This window comes from Sciurus carolinensis, chromosome 5 (genome assembly GCF_902686445.1).
Source record: "Sciurus carolinensis chromosome 5, mSciCar1.2, whole genome shotgun sequence".
In the NCBI taxonomy this organism is placed as follows: domain Eukaryota; kingdom Metazoa; phylum Chordata; class Mammalia; order Rodentia; family Sciuridae; genus Sciurus; species Sciurus carolinensis.
The window spans coordinates 47,136,034-47,158,603 of record NC_062217.1 but is presented as its reverse complement, the minus strand read 5'-3'; the positions used below and the strand labels follow the sequence as shown (position 1 = coordinate 47,158,603).

The window sequence follows — 22,570 nt, the reverse complement described above, 5'->3', positions numbered from 1 at the left end:
TTGTGAGTTCATGTGGCAGATTTCCTAGAAGGCATCCCACAGGTTGCTTTTTAAGACTGAGGTCATATATTTGTTTGACCAAGAGAACTGCTGGGTCCAGAGAAAGTAAGTTACTGTTTCTATGCATACCTATATGATAGTTTCCTAAAATTCCTGATGATGTACTTTAAATAGAATAGTTATGTGTTAATATGAATGTGGCTTTGAAACTCCACTCTTTCAGTACACTGCTCCTTTTTATAACCTTTTCTTCAATTTCTTCTGCTGTAGCCCTACTAGCTCACTGGAAGTTCCCTGCATATCTGTGGACCCAGGCTTTGGTGCCCTTATAGGTGATTTTTTTCCACCAGGAATGTTCTTTATTTGCCTCTTTGCCCCCTAACTCCCATTTACCTAATAAGACTCAATTAACGCCTTCTCTAAGAAGGCTGGTCTGGCTCCAGGATCTATTTTCTGTGTTCCATTTATTTCATTCCTTCCTCCATCAGAGCATTTACTACCCAAACTATCAGTGTCTGCCTCTTGTCTTTCCAACTACCGTCTGTAGTTTTTTCTTTTTTTGGAGTGCAGTGCTTAGCATGGTACCTAACAGATAATAGGTGCTCAAAATAGATTCAAATGGATGACTGTCATGAAATAAGATTCAGGATTATTTAAGAGGTGGTTTCTTAAATTAATCTTAAGTAGAAGAGTCTTTCTCTTGGACCTCTTGGGTTTTACAGTGTTGAAGTCATAATGCAATAATTTAATCACACATTAACATGCATAAATATACAGGTGCTAATATTGGCCAGGGAATAATGAATGCATATCTCAAAAGCCTAACCATAACACAATCATCTGAACAACTGTTTGTGTATGTGTGTGCATGTGTATGTGTGTGCATGTGTGTGTGAGGATGTGTGCAATGTTGGAAGAAAGGATCACAGGTGTATAGCAGAAATTCTTATCTAAAGTATATTTATCACTTTGGGTTGGAAGAGAAACCTCAAATGCTGAAGAAGGATAAATGTTCTATGACAGGTAGAGAACTGGGAAGACTCCATTTAGAGTGCTGGGAGCTTATTAGAGACTGATAATGCTGGGTCAAGATTACCATGGGGGCAGATTGTTCATTCCTACTTTACATCCAGCTCTGTTGATCAACACTAACATGTTTCAAGTCCCAGATCAAAGACCACATCCTAGGAAGTCTTGCTTAATCTCTTGAGTGAAACAGTTAATTCTTTTTTCACATAACTTTTACAGATTTCCATCATGGATTCTTATGCTTTATTGCTTTAGGAGATAGGTCTGTTTCCCCTCTATCACAGCATTTCTCAAACTTTTCCAAAGTAGAAAATATGCTTCACATTTAGAACCAGTACAAATAAATGCATGAATGTGCATGTGTATAATTGGAAAAAAGAGTTAATGAAAAATACATTTCTTATGTGTAATGCACTTCAATGTTTTCTATGCTATTTCTCTGGGAGAAAGACCACATTTTCTTTCTTTCTGTCTTTCTTTCTTTTTTTTTTTTTTTTTTTTTTTTTTTGAATACCCAATATCTAGCAAAATGCCTGGCATACAGTGGCATTGAATAAATGGTATTTAACAACAATTTGAAAACACAATCAAAGGGTAAATACAGACAAGACCATTATAACATCTGAATGGTTGTTTCCCAAGGTGACATACCAAGGTGCCCCTCTAAATTTTATTAACTCTCTTCAAAGAACAAGAAGGAATATGTGTCTAGGACTTGACCTCATAACAATGCCTCTTATGTTTAGTTTTGGCAATCTTTGAAACCTCTTTATAAATTTTCATTAGATTAAGTTGTATCTCAAGTAGCAAGGCTCACAGAAGCTGGGCACAGTGAACTGCAGAATATGCTACCTACGCACTTCATGCCTTGGAAGTCTATATGTTCTCTCCCAAAGAGAAGAGACTAGTGCTGACTGGAAAAAAATGTAGACATAGCTTGTCATTGTTGGGGAGGGAGGTAGGTGGGAGAGGAAATGGGGGAGGTAACTTACACATACACATATATACATACATACATACATATATATAGAGATATAAATACATATTAGGGAAGAAGCCAAGCAGTTCCAAGCCACCTGGGGCACAGTTGCCTTTGTAGCCAGATCAGCTACAGTTACAGGGGTACCTTTTGGTGTGATCACATTGCACCTAAAAGCACATCACATACTGTTTAATTATGAGGAAATCTGGAAATCATATTCCAGATTGTGTCAGCTTTCAGAAAGGCCAACTACAGGATTCAAAGAATGTAACAAATTCTGAAAGACTGAAGCAGGGAATGAAGAAAGAAAACAGGAAATTTTAGCTCCTGGATTAGCTTCTCATTGCTAATATTCTCAAGCCAACAAAACTAGCTAAAAATATATCATTCTGCTTCTTTACCGCTGATCCAAACTGCAGGGCACAGCTACTTACCATCCTAGTAATCCCTGTGGATCAACTGGCACAGTATATTTTTAAAGGGTATATTTATGGGTATGTAAGAGTCTGGGTATTTTGGTTCTCATTTTACTTTTTCTTACCAGTTAGAGTTAAATACTATGATTGTAAATCAATTATGAGGGAAACATACATTAACTGAAAACTACTATACGAAGCTGATTAGTTTTGCAAATGGTAGCCAATGCAATTTCCACAGCTGACAACCATCCTAAATGTTTTTCTAAATGTATATGTGTATCTCACTCTATTTCATTCACTTTTTGTTGGTGTAATGTTTGTTACATTTTATGCACGTCTCATCCTTGTTTCCCTGTGTTGTTCTGCCTGAATTGATCAATTCTTGATATGTAGGAACCAATGCCTGGGTTAAAACCAGATTGAAATGAATGCTGTGTTAATGATAGGAGGAGCTCATCAGAACTATTAGGCTATTCAAGATAATGACTGGACCTTCTCTGCCTGATGACAAGGACTGCCTAGTGTCAGCCAGTCTGTGACTCAAGTACTAAAGGGTGATAGCTTTATAGATGAGCCTCCATATCTATGGGTTTTATATCTACTGATGAAATAACCTTGGATCCAAAATATTTGAAGAAAAAAAAACCTATATCTCTACTGAATTCTTACAGATGTTTTTCTCTTCATCATTCCCTAAGCAATAAAGTATATCAACTATTTACATAATGTTTACATTTACTCAGTATTAAATACTTTAGAGATGACTTAAAATACATGGGAGGAAGTATAGCACCCATTCATGCTGAAAACACTAGAAAAACTAGGGATAGAAGGAACTTACCTCAACATTGTAAAGACTATATATGCCAAACCAAAGGCCAACATTATTCCGAATGGAGAAAAACTGATATCACTTCTTCTAAAAATAGGAAAAGCAAGGATGCCCACTTTCACCATTCCTACTCATCACAGTCCTTGAAACTCTAGCCAGAGCCATTAGGCAAGAGAAGAAAATTAGAGGGATACAAATAGGAAAAGAAGAGCTCAAATTATGTTTGTTGATGACAGATCCTATATTTAGAAGAACCAAAACACTCCACCAGAAGACCTCAGGAGCTCATAAATGAAGTCTGCAAAGTAGCAGAATACACAATCAACACTCAAATCAACTGTGTTCCTACACTCCCATGATGAGAATCTGCTAAAAAAGATATTAGGAAAACTATCCCAATTATAATAACTCAAAAGAAAAAAAATACTTGGGAATCAATCTAACAAAAGAGGTGAAAGACCTCTACAACAAACTACAGAACACTAAAGATAGAAATTAAAGACCTTAGAAAGACCTCACATGTTCTTAGGTAGGTAGAATAAATATTACCAAAGTGGCCGTAATACCAAATGTGCTATATAGATTCAATGCAATCACCATCAAAATTCCAATAATATTTCTCACAGAAATAGAAAAAGCATTTATGAAATTCATTTGGGAAAATAAGAGACCCAGAATAGCCAAAGTTATACTCAGTGAGAAAAGAGAAGCAGGAGGCATCATAATACCAGACCTCAAATTATACTATAGAACTTGGTAACAAAAACAAGCAGGGAACTGGCTCCAAAATAGGCATGAAGACCAATAGAACAGTATAGAAGGCACAGAGACAAACTCACATAAATAGTTATCTGATGCTAGACAAAGGTACCAAAAATACACACTGGAGAAAGATAGCCTCTTTAACAATGGTGCAAGGAAAACTGGAAATTCATATGTAGTAGAATGAAATTTAACTCCTGTTTCTCACCTGCATAAAACTCAACTCAAAGTGGGTTAAAGATCTAGGTATTAGACCAAAAATCCTCAAACTGCTAGAAAAAAATATAGGCCCAATTCTCTATCATGTCAGCTCAGGAACTGACTTCCTTAGCAAGACTCCTAAAGTGTAAGACGTAAATTTAAAAAATCAATAAATAGGATGGTATCAAATTAAAAAGCTTCTTCAGAGAAAAGGAAATAAGAGTACAAAGAGAGAGACTACAGAATGGGAGAAAAGTTTTTGCCTCCTGCTTCCCAGATAGGGCATTAATATTCAGGATATACAAAGAACTCAAAAAACTTAACACCAAAAACAAACAATCCAATCAATAAATGGGTAGAGGAACTAAATGGACATTTCACCAAAGAAGAAATACAAACACTCAAAAAATAGATTAAAAAAAAGCCCAACATATCTAGAAATTAGAGAAATGCAAATTAAAACTACACTGAAATTTCCTCTCACTCCAGTCAGAGTGTCAATTACCAAGAATACAAGTAACACTAAATGTTGGTAAGGCTGTGGGAAAAGGGTACTCTCAAGCTCTATTCATGGGAATACAAATTAGTGCAACCACTCTGGAAAGCAGTATGGAAATTTCTCGAAAAACTACAAATTTGACACAGTTATCCCACTAGTCAGTGTTTATCCAAAAGAAATAAATTCAGCATACTAGAGATACAGCACTACCATGTTTACAGTGGCACAACTCACCTTAGCCAAATTAACCTAAGATGCCTGTCAACAGATTAATGGATCAAGAAAATGTGGTATATATAAAAATGAACTTTAGGGGGGGCCAAGATGGCGGACTAGAGGGCGGCTGCATTTCACGTTGCTCCAGGACGCAAGATTCAAAAGAGGAGATAGTGAGTGACTAAGGACCAACTCAAAGCCATTGGGTGAGTCTCTCCCGTTGGGGAGGCGTCCCGGATGGGGCGGTAGCCCCGGAACACAGGGAATTTGTGAAGTGAGTTGCTCGGCGAGACGCCCCTCCCCCCGCTGGAGCAGTGAACTCGGACAACTGGGATCATCGTAGAGGACGCGGCTGAGCACAGCGCTTGGACTCGAGCAACCACTGGGGCTCCAGGCGGCTGCCTGAGGAGGAGCTGCGTGGTGAGCTGTTTGAACTCAGAGCGAGCGCTCCTGAATACCGGGAGGTTGCCCGGAGGAAGAGGAGGACCGCAGCGGGACGCTTGGTCTAGGAGTGACTGCATCAGAGCCACAGGCAGTTGCCTGAGGAGGTGCTGCGTGGTGAGCTGTTTGAACTCAGAGCAAGCGCTCCTGAACACCGGGAGGTTGCCCGGAGGAACAGGAGGAGTGCGGCGGGTTGCTTGACCTAGGAGTGACTGCATCAGAGCCACAGGCAGTTGCCAGAGGAGGAGCTGCGTGGCGAGCTGTATGAACTCAGAACAACTGCTCCAGAACACTGGTGGCCTGCCTGGAGGAGGAGAGCGGTGGGACGCTTGATCTAGGAGTGACTGCATCAGAGCCACAGGTGGTTGCCAGAGGAGGAGGCGAGTGGTGAGTTGATTGGACTAAAAGCAACCGCTCCTGAACACCGGTGGCCTACCAGAAGGAGGAGCGTGGTGAGTCACTTGGTCTCGGAGCCACCGCTCCTGAACACCCGGGGGGCTACCCCAAGGAGGAGGAGGAGGATCAGGGCGGGTCACTTGGACTTGGAGTGACTGCCTAGGGCTACGGGTGTTTGGCGGGAGGAGGAGACCCGAAGTGAGTTGTTTGGACTCCTAGTGACTGCGTCGGAAACCGGGCGGCTGTCCGGAGGAGGAGGTGTGTGGCGGGTCTCTGGGTCTCGGAGCTATTGTACGGGGCTCCAGGTGGTGGCTCAGGGGAGGGGCTGCATAGCCAAGCGATTGGTGCAGAGCAGGGTCCCAGGAGCTAGGTGGCTTCTTGCTGGAAGAGCCGCACAGAGACACGCCTAGGGGCGGAGAGAAGTTTCCCAGGCTGCGGGCAGATTCTCTGGGAGAGGCAGCCTAAGGAGACTCACCTGCGAAGGGTGAGGCTCCCAGGCCCAGGAGATAGGTCCAGGCCCCTGGGAACGCTGCAGAGGAAGACAGCCCAGCCCAGGCGGTAGTTGTAGATTGAGGGGAACCTCTAGGAGGGCAACTGACCAGCGAGACGTCCCCACCGAGTGAGTCTTCCCTACCGGGGGAGGTTTTCCCACAGGGACAGTAAAACCAGAGACACAGGCACAAACAGGCTTTGCCTCAGCCCGCAGTCTAGTTCCCCATTGGATGACCATTGGTCAACAAGTGGAGGCACCTCTGCCCACTAGCAGGGAATATACGCCACCTGAGGGTAACCACCCCTAGAGAGGCAGCTTCTTCGTGGAGCTCTGCATTATCAACCTCCTCCAAGGCTTCAGGCTACTGAAGGATAAGAGGGGATATACTAGCAATCTTCAGGGACATTATAAGTTGATAGAGGAAATCTGCAATATCTTAATGACCCACTGATCCCTGAACAATATGAGAAAACAAGGGAAGAAAATGCCGCAAACAAATCTAGATGTTACATCAATAAAATCCAACGACAGCATGGCAGAAGAAATGACAGAAAGGGAGTTCAGAATGTACATAATTAAAATGATTAGGGAAGCAAACGATGAGATGAAAGAGCAAATGCAGGCATTGAATGATGAGATGAAAGAGCAAATGCAGGCATTGATCGATCGCACCAATCGACAGTTAACAGAGCAAATTCAGGAAGCAAAAGACCATTTCAATAAAGAGTTAGAGATATTGAAAAAAAACCAAACAGAAATCCTTGAAATGAAGGAAACAATAAACCAAATTAAGAACTCCATAGAAAGCATAACCAATAGGATAGAACACCTGGAAGACAGAACTTCAGATATTGAAGACAAAATATTTAACCTCGAAAACAAAGTTGAACAGAGAAGATGGTGAGAAATCATGAACAGAATCTCCAAGAACTATGGGATATCATGAAAAGGCCAAATTTGAGAATTATTGGGATTGAGGAAGGCTTAGAGAAACAAACCAAAGGAATGAACAATCTGTTTGAAGAAATAATATCAGAAAATTTCCCAAATCTGAAGAATGAAATGGAAAATCAAGTCCAAGAGGCTTATAGGACTCCAAATACACAAAATTACAACAGACCCACACCAAAGCACATTATAATGAAAATACCTAACATACAAAATAAAGACAGAATTTTAAAGGCTGTGAGAGAAAAGAACCAAATTACATTCAGGGGGAAGCCAATACGGATATCAGCAGATTTTTCAATCCAGACCCTAAAAGCTAGAAGGGCCTGGAACAACATTTTTCAAGCTCTGAAAGAAAATGGATGCCAAGCAAGAATCTTATACCCAGCAAAACTTACCTTCAAATTTGACGATGAAATAAAATCTTTCCATGATAAACAAAAGCTAAAAGAATTTACAAAAAGAAAGCCAGCATTACAGAACATTCTCAGCAAAATATTTCATGAGGAAGAGATAAAAAACAAAGAAGCAAATCAGCAAAGGGAGGAATTATCCTAAAGGAACTGTCAAATAAAGGAGGAACCAAGATGTGCCAAAAATTTTAAATATGAACCAAATGACCGGGAATACAAAACATATCTCAATAATAACCCTGAATGTTAATGGCCTGAATTCATCAATCAAAAGACATAGACTGGCAAATTGGATTAAAAAGAAAGATCCAACAATATGTTGCCTGCAAGAGACTCACCTCATAGAAAGAGATACCCATAGACTAAAGGTGAAAGGATGGGGAAAAACATACCATGCACATGGACTCAGCAAAAAAGCTGGAGTATCCATCCTCATTTCAGATAATGTGGACTTCAAGCCAATGTTAGTCAGAAGGGATAAAGAAGGACATTTCATACTGCTTAAGGGAAGCATAAATCAGCAAGATATAACAATCATAAACATCTATGCCCCAAACACTGGCTCATCCATGTATGTTAAACAAATCCTTCTCAATTTTAGAAACCAAATAGACCATAACACAATAATACTAGGTGATTTTAACATGCCTCTCTCACCACTGGACAGATCTTCCAAACAAAAATTGAACAAAGAAACCATAGATCTCAATAACACAATCAATAATTTAGACTTAACAGACATTTATAGAATATACCATCCAACCAAGAGCGAATACACTTTCTTCTCAGCAGCACATGGATCCTTCTCTAAAATAGACCATATATTATGCCACAAAGCTAATGTCAGCAAATACAAGAAGATAGAGACACTACCTTGTATTCTATCAGATCATAATGGATTGAAGTTACAAATTAATGAAAGAGTAAAAAACAGAAACTACTCCAACACCTGGAGATTAAACAATATGCTACTATATGATGAATGGATAACAGAAGATATTAGGAAGGAAATTAAAAAATTCTTAGAGGTAAACGAGAACAAAGAAACATCATATCAAAATCTCTGGGACACTATGAAAGCAGTACTTAGAGGAAGATTTATTTCATGGAGCGCATTTAATGAAAGAAGTAAAACTCAAAAAATAAACGAACTAACACTACAGCTCAAAGCCCTAGAAAAAGAAGAACAGACCAACACCAAAAGTAGTAGAAGACAGGAAATAGTTAAACTCAGAGCTGAAATCAACGAAATTGAAACAAAAGAAACAATACAAAAAATTGACAAAATAAATAGTTGGTTCTTCGAAAAAATAAACAAAATTGATAAACCTTTAGCCACACTAACAAAGAGAAGACGAGAGAAAACCCAAATCACTAAAATTCGGAATGCACAAGGAAATATCACAACAGACACGACTGAAATACAAAACATAATTAGAAGCTATTTTGAAAATCTAGACTCCAACAAAATAGAAAATTTCGAAGACATCAACAGGTTTCTAGAGACATATGAATTGCCTAAACTGAACGAGGAGGACATACACAATTTAAATAGACCAATTTCAAGTAATGAAATACAAGAAGTCATCAAAAGCCTACCAACAAAGAAAAGTCCAGGACCAGATGGGTTCTCAGCCGAGTTCTACAAAACTTTTAAAGAAGAGCTCATTCCAATACTACTCAAAGTATTCCAGAAAATAGAAGAGGAGGGAACCCTCCCAAACTCATTCTATGAAGCCAATATTACCCTGATTCCTAAACCAGACAGAGACACATCAAGGAAAGAAAATTTCAGACCAATATCCTTAATGAACATCGACGCAAAAATTCTAAACAAAATTTTAGCAAATCACATACAAAAACATATTAAAAAGATAGTGCACCATGATCAAGTGGGTTTCATCCCAGGGATGCAAGGTTGGTTCAATATCAGGAAATCAATAAATGTAATTCACCATATCAACAGACTTAAGTCAAGAATCACATGATTATTTCGATAGATGCAGAAAAAGCATTTGATAAAATACAGCACCCCTTCATGCTCAAAACACTAGAAAAAATAGGGATAGTGGGAACATTCCTTAACATTGTAAAGGCCATCTACGCTAAACCCATGGCTAATATCATTCTAAATGGTGAAAAACTGAAAGCATTCCCTCTAAAAACTGGAACAAGGCAGAGATGCCCTCTTTCACCACTTCTATTCAATATCGTCCTTGAAACTCTAGCCAGAGCAATTAGACAGACCAAAGAAATTAAAGGGATATGAATAGGAAAAGAAGAACTCAAACTATCCCTATTTGCTGATGATATGATGGTATACTTAGAGGAACCAGGAAATTCCACCAGAAAACTTTTAGATCTCATAAGTGAATTCAGTAAAGTAGCGGGATATAAGATCAATGCACATAAATCTAAGGCATTTCTACACATGACCGATGAATCTTCAGAAAGAGAAATTAGGAAAACTACCCCATTCACAATAGCTTCGAAAAAAATAAAATCCTTGGGAATCAATCTCACAAAAGAGGTGAAAGACCTCTACAATGAGAACTACAGAACACTAAAGAAAGAAATTCAAGAAAACCTTAGAAGATGGAAAGATCTCCCATGTTCTTGGATAGGCAGAATTAATATTGTCAAAATGGCCATACTACCAAAAGTGCTATACAGATTCAATGCAATTCCAATGAAAATCCCAATGATGTACCTTACAGAAATAGAGCAAGCAATTATGAAATTCATCTGGAAGAATAAAAAACCCAGAATAGCTAAAGCAATCCTCGGCAGAAAGAGTGAAGCAGGGGGTATCGCGATACCAGATCTTCAACTCTACTACAAAGCAATAGTAACAAAAACGGCATAGTATTGGTACCAAAATAGAAAGGTGGATCAATGGTACAGAATAGAGGACACGGACACAAACCCAAATAAATACAATTTTCTCATACTAGACAAAGGGGCCAAAAATATGCAATGGAGAAAAGATAGCCTCTTCAACAAATGGTGCTGGGAGAATTGGAAATCCATATGCAACAGAATGAAACTAAACCCATATCTCTCACCATGCACGAAACTAAACTCAAAATGAATTAAGGATCTCGGAATCAGACCAGAGACCTTGCATCTTATAGAAGAAAAAGTAGGTCCAGAGCTTCAACATGTCGGCTTAGGACCAGACTTCCTCAACAGGACTCCCATAGCACAAGAAATAAAAGCAAGAATTAATAACTGGGATAGATTCAAACTAAAAAGCTTTCTCTCAGCAAAGGAAACTATCAGCAATGCGAAGAAAGAGTCTACAGAGTGGAAGAAAATCTTTGCCAATCATACTTCAGATAGAGCGGTAATCTCCAGAATCTATAAAGAACTCAAAAAACTCTACACCAAGAATGTAAATAATCCAATTGACAAATGGGCTAAAGAAATGAATAGACACTTCACAGAAGAAGATATACAAGCAGTCCACAAACATATGGAAAAATGTTCAACATCTCTAGTAATAAGAGAAATGCAAATCAAAACCACCCTAAGATTCCATCTCACCCCAATTAGAATGGAGATTATCAAGAATACAAGCAACAACAGGTGTTGGCAAGGATGTGGGGAGAAAGGTACACTCATACATTGCTGGTGGGGCTGCAAATTAGTGCAGCCACTCTGGAAAGCAGTGTGGAGATTCCTTAGAAAACTTGGAATGGAACCACCATTTGACCCAGCTATCCCACTCCTTGGCCTATACCCAAAGGACTTAAAATCAGCATATTACAGAGATACAGCTACATCAATGTTCATAGCTGCTCAGTTCACAATAGCCAGATTGTGGAACCAACCTAGATGTCCTTCAATTGATGAATGGATAAAGAAACTGTGGTATATATATATATACAATGGAATATTACTCAGCCATAAAGAATGATAAAATTATGGCATTTGCAGGCAAATGGATGAAACTGGAGAATATCATGCTAAGTGAGATAAGCCAACCTCAAAAAACCAAAGGAAGAATGATATCGCTAATAAGTGGATGATGACACATAATGGGGGGTGGGAAGAGTTAGTGTTGGGGTTGGAGTTGGGTTTAGGGAGGGGGGCAGGAATGGAGGAAGGAAGGACTGTATAGATGGAGGGGAGGGGTGGGAGGGGTGGGGGGGACGGGAAAAAATGGCAGAATGAATCAAACAACATTACCCTATGTAAATTTATGATTACACAAATGGTATGCCTTTACGCCATGTACAGACAGAGAAACAACATGTATCCCATTTGTTTACAATAAAAAATAAAAAATAAAAAAATAAATAAATTTAAAAAAAAATGAACTTTTACTCCACTATAAAGAAAAATGTCTTTATGGCATTTGTCAGAAAATTAATGGAACTGGAGATTATCATGCTATGTAAATTGAGTCAGTCACAAAAAGTCAAAGGTCAAATGTTTTCTCTGATATATGCAAGCTATCCCAAAAAACGGGGGCAGGATAAACAAATACATAAGAGAAAGATCAGTGGAATAGGCAAAGGGAAGTGAAGGGAAAGGAGTATGGATGGAACAGGGAAAGACACTGGAATGAATCTGACCTAAGTTTCCTATGTATATATATGAATATATCACAGTGAATCTCACCATCATGTACATCCACAAGACACTCATGTTAAAAAAAAAAAAACTATAAGTAAATAGCAGAGAGATCAGTAGAGTAGAGGGAAGGGAACGGGGGAGAACGGAGAGAGGGAAAAGGGAAGTAATGGGGACTGAATTAGTGCAAATTACATTCCATGCTTTTATAATTATGTCAAAATGAATCCCATTGTCATGTATAACTAAAAAGAATGAATAAGTAAAAAGAATTCATGGGATGATGTATGTATTTTATATACAAATATTAAGCTATTTTATATATGTGTCTTGGGTATAGTAGAATTTTGGTATCCTTGGGTGGTGGTGTGGAGTACTGGGACCAATCTCCCATGGATACCAAGGGATGCCTGATAAAAGTACCATTACTTTTATGTACATGGATATTATTTATTACACAATATGTAGGAATATCTGCCATTTACCAGGTTCTGTTCTCAAGAAATTCAGTCAGTGGAGAGAACTAACTACTCATACTAGTAATTAAATGGGAAAGATTGATAATGACTAAGAAGAAATGGTACAAGGTGTGATAAAAGCACAAATAGCAGGACTTGACCTTATTCTCCATATGCCCAGAGTAGTGGAAAATAGCTTTAAAAGTAATTATTTGATGATAATAAAGATTATTATCTTTGAAATACATGATATTAGAGCTTTGTGTTTGTGGTTTTTTGAATTATTATCAGAAATACTGATGATGAAATGACAGAATATCTTGGATTCGCTTCAAGATACTCCAGGGGTGGAAACTAGAAACACTTTTTTACTTCTTTTTAATTTTATTAACCCAAGGGTGTTTAATCACTAAGGCACATTCCCAGCCCCTTTTCATATTTTATTTAGAGATAGGGTCTCACTGAGTTGCTTAGAACCTCATTAAGTTGCTGAGGCTGGCTTTGAACTCGTGGTCCTCCTGCCTCCGCCTCCCGAGTCACTGGGATCATAGTGTGTGTCATTATGCCCAACCCTAGAACCACTTTCTTCTGGTAGTTGGGTGTATCATCTTCACAAGATTCATTGTATATTTTTCTGTACTTTCACTTCATGTTTGAAAAGATCCATAATAAAGAGTTAAAGAAAAATTTTCAGCAGAACTAAATGGAATACTCATCCAAAGAGATAAAAGTTCCCTTTCTACATGAAAGTTGAAACAGCATTTTTCATGGTGTTTTGCTGTGCCTCCATCTTTCTCAGGATTGTTGTGTATTTTGATTTCTCCTTCCCCTTTTTCACACCCTTGCTCACCTCCTCTGGATTTTAACCACTGTATGGTATTCTCTTTTTCTTTGACTGGGAATCTTCCTATAGTATTTAATGAGTTGTATGGTTTTCTCACTAATTCCGTTCTCCACATCTTCTCTCTTCTCTACATTCAGCTCTCTTATTACCAAGGTCCCTTAACCACTTTCCCCTGGAGGGCAATGCTTCAACAGAACCAGGCTCCTTATCACTAGTAAGGGGTTGCATAGTTGTGCCCAAGCACCCCTGCAAGGCCTCTCTGTCTCCCTGAGAATGACCTTGTGCCAGAACACTCTGCATGTCCACTGAGGTAAATATTCAGACTGGATAATTAACTGTGAAGACCTGAGAGGGGCCACAATAGCAACTGGGTAGCTGGGGAGGGGAGAATGATACATATTAATCATTTGGTTCTTCTCCTAAATGGATACTTTAGTATTCATATGAAACATACAGCAATTATTTTAATTCTAACATGACTTCATTATAGTATAATTTTCCTCCCGCCTCTTTTTAAGAAATCGCAACTATTTTCTATCTAAAATAGTTATCTGTCCTAATAACCTCTTTGAGAGCAAGGGAGAGGGAAGTCTCCAGTCTCCAGAAGAGCAAATTCAGATTCAACAAGTATAAATAAACTGTCTGAGGTCTCCTGGGAAGAGAGCAGAAGAACTGAGAGCAACACTTGTGCCTCTCAGGCCCATCCTGAGGCTCACAGGCTTTCCTGAGGGTGTGGCTGGCGGGACATGCATTTTTGTCACTATTGTTCTGTACTGTTTACTTGCAGGATGTGAAAGCACAGCATGTAATGGAATACCAGATGTTCTACGTGGGAGGAATTTCATCAGTCACATGCACTGGAGCATGCCTTTTTCTAACTGCACCCAACTCCATTCACTGAAGACAAAAATGTAAATCTGTTTCCCATAAGTGCTACCAAGTCCCTCATCAGAAAGGAGATGTTTCTGTTCTTCAGTGTTTTTCTCTTTTAGCTGAAGAATATACATGGAAGTCTAGTGAAAGCGTCTAGTGGATTCTCCTTATTTTTTATATGGGGTCAATGAAATGGCCTAGAGCAGCTATGGAACGTCTGAAGGCCAGGCTCCTCTGCCTGGTTTCAAAGACCCTCACCTGCTGACAAGGCCCCCCCAGTCAACCTCACTGCTCATTTCTCCCCAGCTCTTACACTTTTTCCTGGGCAGGCGAGCTGGCTCTCTCCATCATCAATATTGTGCATTCTCTGTTCATTTAGCTTTGTCTCATCTCCAAATCCTGGCAGAGGATGGGTGCTACTTCATATTAGCCCACTGACCTTGCCCTTTTCTGCACAGGTGGAGGGTACAATCTCTGTACCACGTGACTTCAGCACCTAACAGTGTGTATGCATGTTTGCATGTGCATCTATGTATGTGTGCGTGAGTGTGCATGCACATGTGTATATGCACGTATGCAAGTGTGCACGTGTGTGTTAGTCAACAGCGCTTTGTAGATGTCAACACTCACCTCTGTTGAAATGCTCTCTGGCCCATCTCTCTTGCAGCTCTCTTGACCTCTTCAGGAACCGAGTCCTTCTCAGCATCGGAGATCTGGTACACTGTGTGACCTGCATCCAGCCGATAAGGACCTCCTTTTCCTCCCAGACCTGCAGTGTCTCTTCCACCTGGAAAGAAACAAGGAAAATCCAGAGGGTAAGTCTGAACCTGACCACAAAACAAAAATTAGATTATGATTTTAAGATAGTTCTGAGAAGCATATTAATTGCACTTAACTAGTAATTAAAAATTCAAATAATCTTTTTCTGAAAATGAAGGTTTTCCACTATTTAGCATGATTTTCCATTTTTTTCATCCATCCAAATCCTACCTGTTTTTAAAGTTTCCTTGTGAATTCTATGATGCTTCATCTGAGGTCTACACCTCATAGGGATTGATTCTCTTGTGTACTATTTGTTACTCTCCATTTATTTTTCTTTCCCATCCTGGAACGGATCATATTTTATTTATCTTTGTAACTCTGCCCTGAATACTTGAACATTATAAATATTTACTATATATTTTTGCTAAATAAATGAGCAATTCTTCCTTCACATGTTACCTTATTTTCCCACAAAATGCCAAGAGACAATGAAGCTACATACAGATAAAATTTCTTTTGTTTAGAAAATAATGAAAGACAATACACAGAGGTTAAGTGACCTAATGATGACCTCTGGCTTAGCTAAGATCTGAAGCCAATTATTTTATCAACTTTGCCTTTTAGATTTGAGAATGGATAAATTATCAGCTTCAGAAGAGCCTTTCAATATAAGCCCAAATTTACTTGTTTATAAGTATATGCCATATAATATTGTATGAATAGTTTATGTTAAAAACGAAAGTTATATGGCTATAAGGCTAAGTAGCTAGCATCAGAAGAAGTGGTGGTGACATTGGCTATATATGTTTTAGATGAAATTATTTTAAAATACTACACTGGCCAGGAATGGTGTCACCCACCTATAATCCCAGGAACTTGAGAGGCTAAGACAGGAGAATTACACGTTCAAAGCCAAATTCAGCAGCTTATTAAGGCCCTAAGTCACTTACTAAGACCCTGTCTCAAAAGAAAAAGTGAAAAGGGCTGGGGATGTGGCTCAGTGGTATCTTGGGGTTCAATTTTTGGTATCAATCAATCAATAAATAAAATGCTATACTGATCAAAGAAAATAAATACATACATCTTTTGGCTAGAATTGGTCTTTGGGCTGTAGGTTTGTTATCTTTGTTTTATAAGGCTTGGAATATTAATAAACAGTATGTTTTATTTGTTTACACATAACTTGAAAACTTACAATGAGACTTCAGTATTGAAGGCCAGTATTGGATAGTGCAGTAAGTATAGTATTGTATACTGTAATAGTTAAGGCAGACTGCCTGAGTTTGAATCCTGGCTCCAACTCAATAACTGTGTATTTGGGGAAATTATGCAAATACTCTGTCTAAGTCTCTTCATTTAGAAAGCAAGTATACTAATATACTTTACTTCATGGGACTGTCATGAAGCGAAAATGCTTAGAAAAGTACTTGGCAAAAAATAAGAGCTATATAAATTACCCATCTTTGAATTATTATTTCAGTAATTCCTATGACAGAGAGAGATAATTCCTAGATTTGTTAAGTGGAAAATTTGAAAGCTTTTAGACATTGGTTAAGTTATAATATATTTTTTTCTCCTTTGAAGCTTTGATTGGTCTAATAAACTAAGAAGGAACACTTAGCATGAACCACTTCCTTTATGAAAGTCACGGTAGGTCATTTCCTTTTGGGAAATACCATGGCAACAGCCTATTAATTACAACATCCTTTGACTGGAGCACATCTTAGTTCATATTTATTTAGAATTGGGTGGAAAATTATTTCTCAGATTTGTGTGATTCCTGCTCCCATTGACAATCAGCCTGTGGCAGAAGGAATAGGAACTGGGTAGTGACATGAGTTAGTGATGGGAAGCTGTGTTTGAGACCTGACTCCCTCTCTCTAGGAGGCTATTCTTAAGTATGGGGAGATGTGAACTAGAGCTTAGCACTACTTAGGTACTCAAAGGTTAACATTTTGGAGAAGGGAGGAAAGAATCTGCAACTATTAGAGGCAGATAAAAGTGAAAGCAGAATGAGTCACATGGCCCCTAGGGAAAGTCACCCTGGGGTGCAGAGGACATGAGTGGAGAGTTCTTCATGAGTTCTACTTCCCAGAGCTTTCCATTTTGTACTTTCTAAGTGAAAACACTTGCTGGGGGTTCTGAGACAGCAAAGCACAACCCTGAAGCTAAGCTTGGACATCTTAAACCAGTTCACAAGGTAAGGGGCAAGGTGGGCAAGGCAGGGGGGCTTTGAGGACTTGTTGGGCCAGAGTTAAGTTCAATGTAGAGAATTTTGAGGGAGAAAAATGACAAAGGTAAAAAGGCAAGTTGAAGCCAAGGGCTTTTGATCAATTAAAAAATAAAAGTTCAGGGGAAACACAGATATCATCTGGACAGATATTGGAGCTAGCAGATTCAAGTTGAATAGTAAGAAAGAACTTTGACTCAAGAGCAGCAGTCTCCTGCTGGGGAGCCTACATCTGGCCAGCTGGCTCCACAATGCATTCCATATGGATTAAATCTTGTTGGCTTGACACTACCTTCCAGATCAAAGGACACTTCTAAAAATAGCCTTTCTTTAAAGCTGCTGCTTGATGAATAAACAGAGCAGGCAAGAAGACTACAGCCTATTTGATAGCTCATTGTCTCAACACAGGAACCCATTTCCTGCCCTGGCTGTCAAGGCTAAGAGGTACAGACCGTCCTCAAGGAAGGTGAAGCTTGGAGTCCCTGCCAGCTCTCCTCAGGGCTCAGAGAAGCTCGGGTAGTGTGCAGTCTGGCCCTATTCCTATGGCCTAGCAGATGTGGGGCTCCAGCTGCCACAGGAAAAAGGAAGACAGCAGTCACGGAACAATGGTCCAGTCAGGCAGCTGAGAGGAAGGAATAGACTAGTTCGCTTACACACGGCATCCGTGCAAACAGCAACCAACCCTCCTCTCTCAAAATCCTGCATCCTCATCTCACTCACTTCTGAGATTTGGGAGACAAGGACTATTTTGTTTCAAAATCAGTTGCTCAAGAAAGAACATACTATAGATTTATGGCAGAAATCCAAGTGCCTATAGGTTAAAAGAAGAGATTAACATTGAATATATACCATCCTCAGGCCAGTCAGAGCTCAGTGCTTTACTATCACAATCTTATTCAGTCCAAATCATGACCTGGTGAGGCAGTTGTTATCCCCCTTTCACAATGAAACAACTCCAGGAGGGTGAGAATTGTGTTAGGTCTTAGGTCAGCAGAATCTTTGGGACTCAGAATGCCAGGCTCTTTCTGTGTCTTGATGTCACTTTGGAGCCAAGGGTAAGAACGCAGTGATTAACTAATGGGGAAGGATGAGAAGCACAGCTGGCCCCTGAGCCTTCTGGGGGCAGAAGCGGTGCTGGCCTGATGGGAAGCCTGACCCACAAGAATGCCACATCCATGCTACCAACCTGTTCCACCAGCCCAAGTATTGCCACCCACATGGGGCATGTTGTCTGGGTCCTCCTTCCCGTGTTTGGGGGAGCTCACATCTTCTCCACTGTCTCTGTTGATTGTTATCTAAAAATGAAGAATTGAAATATTATCAATATCCTGGGACCAACACCAGAAATTACATGACAGAAAGAATTCTTTTACTGTAAGTCCTTAAGATATCTCATAATCTTAGGACATAGACTTGACAAATGTTGTTTGTGTCTGGCAAAAATTTTATCATTTAACCTTCATCTAATTGGGAAGGAGATGAAGTACATTTTAAAGTTATTTTTAAAGAAGAAAAGGACGATGTCGGTGAGCCCGCCCCCCACACAGACCGCGGTCAGAGGTCGGTAGCTGAGCCTGCCCACCTGCCTCCCTAATGCTGAGGGACACTGCACTAGCCTCCATGCTGACTCAGTACACCCTCACTGGGATTCCTCAGCTTCTTTTGAGGCTGGTGTAGGCATTTTAAATTATTCCTTAGGGCGTGGTCATCATCATTGGAAGGGCGACTCCCTTCCTGAGACACCTACAAGAGACTGGAGACCCTTTTGACAAGTACCTCTATTTACTCACACCCTACACTGTTCCCCATTCTGTTGTTCACAACTAGAAATACTGTAAATAGTAATTGAACTGATCCTGTTTATTTTAAAAACGTTAAAGTCTTTATAGGGTCTATCTGGTTTAGGGCTACATTTTCTTTGTATTGGGTGCTATTTGTATTGATCTCCCCTTCAAAGGAGAGATAGTGGAAAACTGCAGGGTCATAATAAGCCTGCAGGGGGGAAAATTCAGTATCTCTGATGTTCACTGCTAGAGGAGTATATGTAGAAACAATATGAAAAACAGGGGACAAAGGTGTCCCTAACAAACCAAGATGCTATTGTGATAGAATCCAATCACAGCATGGCAGTAGAAATGATAGAAAAAGAGTTTAGAATCTGCATGATTAAAATGATCCATGAAGCAAAAGACGAGATAAGAGAGCAAATGCAGACAATGCATGACCACTCCAGTAGACAGTTAAAAGAGCAAATGCAAGAAGCAAAAGAACACTTCAATAAAGAGATGGAGATTCTGAAAAAAAAAAAAAAAAAAAAAAAGCAACCAGAAATACTTGAAATGAAAGAAACGATAAACCAAATTAAAAACTCAATAGAAAGCATCACCAATAGAATAGATCTTATGGGAGACAGAATCTCAGACAATGAAGACAAAATATTTAATCTTGAAAATAAAGTTGAACAAACTGAGAACATGTTAAGAAGTCATGAACAGAACCTCCAAGAATTATGGGATATCATGAAAAGACTGAATTTAAGTATTATTGGGATTGAGGAAAGTACAGAGATACAAACCAAAGGCATGAACAACCTGTTCAACGAAATAATATCAGAAAATTTCCCAAACCTGAAAAATGAAATGGAAAATCAAATACAAGAGGCTTACAGAACACCATGTGCACAAAACTACAACAGATTCACACAAAGATACATTATAATGAAAATACCTCACATACAAAATAAAGATAGGATTTTAAAGGCTGTGAAGAAAAGCATCAGATTACATATAAGGGGAAACCAATATGGATATCAGCAGATTTCTCAGCCTAGACTCTAAAAGAAAGAAGCGCCTAGAACAATATATTTCAAGTTCTGAAAGAACATAGATGCCAATAAGAATCCTATACCCAGCAAAATTAATATTCAGATTTGACAATAAAATAAAATCTTTCCACAATAAACAAAAGAATTTACAAATAGAAAGCCTGCCCAACAGAACATTCTCAGCAAAATATTTCATGAGGAGAAGGTGAAAAACAACAATACAAGTCAGCAAAGGGAGGAACTACCCTAAAGGAAAAGCCAATCAAAGGACAAGTAAAAAACCAAAAGTAAGCCAAAATGACCAGGAATACAAACCATATCTCAATAATAACCCTGAATGTCAATGGCCTAACTTCAATAATCAAAAACATAGACTGGCAGATTGTATTAAAAAGAAAGACCCAACAATATGCTGCCTTCAAGAGACTCATCTCATAGAAAAAGACATCCACAGACCAAACGTGAAAGGATGGGGGAAAAAAAACCATGCATATGGACCCAGTAAAAAAGCAGGGGTCTCCATCCTCACATAAGATAAAGTGGACTTCAAACCTAAGTTAGTCAGAAGGGACAAAGAAGGACATTTCATACTGCTTAAGGGAAGCATAAAAGAGCAAGATATAACAATTTTAAATATTTATGCCCCAAACAATGGAGCATCTACATATATCAAACAAACCCTTCTCAATTTTAAGAATCAAATAGACAAAAACACATTAATAGTGGGGGACTTTAATACACTGCACTTATCACTGGATAGATCCCCCAAACAAAAACCAAACAAAGAAACTATAGAACTAAATAATGCAATCAATGATATAAACTTAATGGATTTTTATAGAGTATTTCATCCATCATCGAGCGAATATACTTTCTTCTCAGCAGTTCATGGATCCTTCTCCAAAATAGACTATATGCTATGCCACAAAAAAGCCATTAGTAAATACAAAAAAAATTAAAAAATAGAGATACTACCCTGTATCCTATTCAGATAATGATGGAATGCAATTAGAAATGAATGATAAAATAACAAACAAAAACCACTCATACACCTGGAGACTAAATAATATGCTATTGAATGATGCAATGATAACAGAAGAAATCAGGGAAGAAATAAAAAAAATTCTTAGAGGTAAATGAGAACAACAATATAACATCAAAAACTCTGGGACACTATGAAAGTGGTACTAAGAGGAAAGTTCATTGCATTGAGCTCATACATTGAAAAAATAAAAAGTCAACAACTAAATGATCTAACATTACACCTCAAAGTCCTAGAAAAAGAACAACAGATCAACACCAAAAATAGTAGAAGACAGGAAATAATTAAAATCAGAGCAGAAATCAATGAAACTGAAACAAGAGAAACAATTCAAAAAATTGACAAAACAAAAAGTTGGTTCTTTGAAAAAGTAAACAAAATTGATAAACCCCTAGCCACACTAATGAAGAGGAGAGAGAAAACTCAAATTACTAGAATTCGTGATGAAAAAGGAAATATCACAACAAAACCATTGAAATACATAACATAATTAGAAGCTACTTTGAAAATCTATACTCCAACAAAAGAGAAAATTTCGAAGACATCAACAAATTTTTAGAGACATATGATCCTCCCAAACTGAATCAGGAAGACGTACACAATCTAATCAGATCAATTTCAAGCACCAAAATAGAAGAAGCCATCAAAAGCCTACCAACCAAGAAAAGCCCAGGAACAGATGGATTCTCAGCTGAATTCTATAAGACCTTTAAAGAAGAACTGATACCGATTCACCTCAAAGTATTCCATGAAATAGAAAAGGAGGGAACCCTTCCAAATTCGTTCTAGGAGGCTAGTATCACTCTGATACCAAAATCAGACAAAGATGCATCAAGGAAAGAAAACTTTAGACCAATATCCCTGATGAACATAGATGCAAAAATCCTTAACAAAATACTGGCAAATCACATACAAAAATATATTAAAAAGATAGTGCACCATGATCAAGTGGGGTTTATCCCAGGGATGCAAGTTTGGTTCAACATCTGGAAATCAATAAATGTAATTCACCACATCAATAGACTTAAAGTTAAGAATCACATGATTATTTCAATTGATGCTGAGAAAGCATATGATAAAATACAGCACCCCTTCATGCTTAAAACACTAGAAAAAATAGGAATAGTAGAACATATCTCAACATTGTAAAGGCCATCTATGCTAAGCCCACAGCCAACATCATTCTTAATGGAGAAAAACTGAAAACATTCCCTGTATAAACTGGAACAAGAAAGGAATGCCCTCTTTCACCACTTCTATTCAACATCGTCCTTGAAACACTTGCCAGAACAATTAGACGGACCAAAGAAATTAAAGGGATACAAATA

At 38.6% G+C, this 22,570-nt stretch overlaps 1 protein-coding gene across 2 annotated transcripts in view; it reads right to left on the bottom strand.

The window, feature by feature from the left end:
* The window catches only part of Vwa8 (von Willebrand factor A domain containing 8), a 461,451-nt gene that overhangs the window by 52,030 nt on the left and 386,851 nt on the right, over positions 1–22,570 (bottom strand). For both annotated transcript variants that reach the window (XR_007108713.1, XM_047552395.1), the window contains exons 38-39: positions 18,563–18,671; positions 15,015–15,171 (exon numbers count right to left, since the gene is read on the bottom strand). Coding sequence is in view for 1 of the 2 variants with exons in the window: in XM_047552395.1 (XP_047408351.1) it covers positions 15,015–15,171; positions 18,563–18,671 (266 nt within the window). In the remaining variant the exon portion in view is untranslated. The remainder of the gene's footprint in view (positions 1–15,014; positions 15,172–18,562; positions 18,672–22,570) is intronic.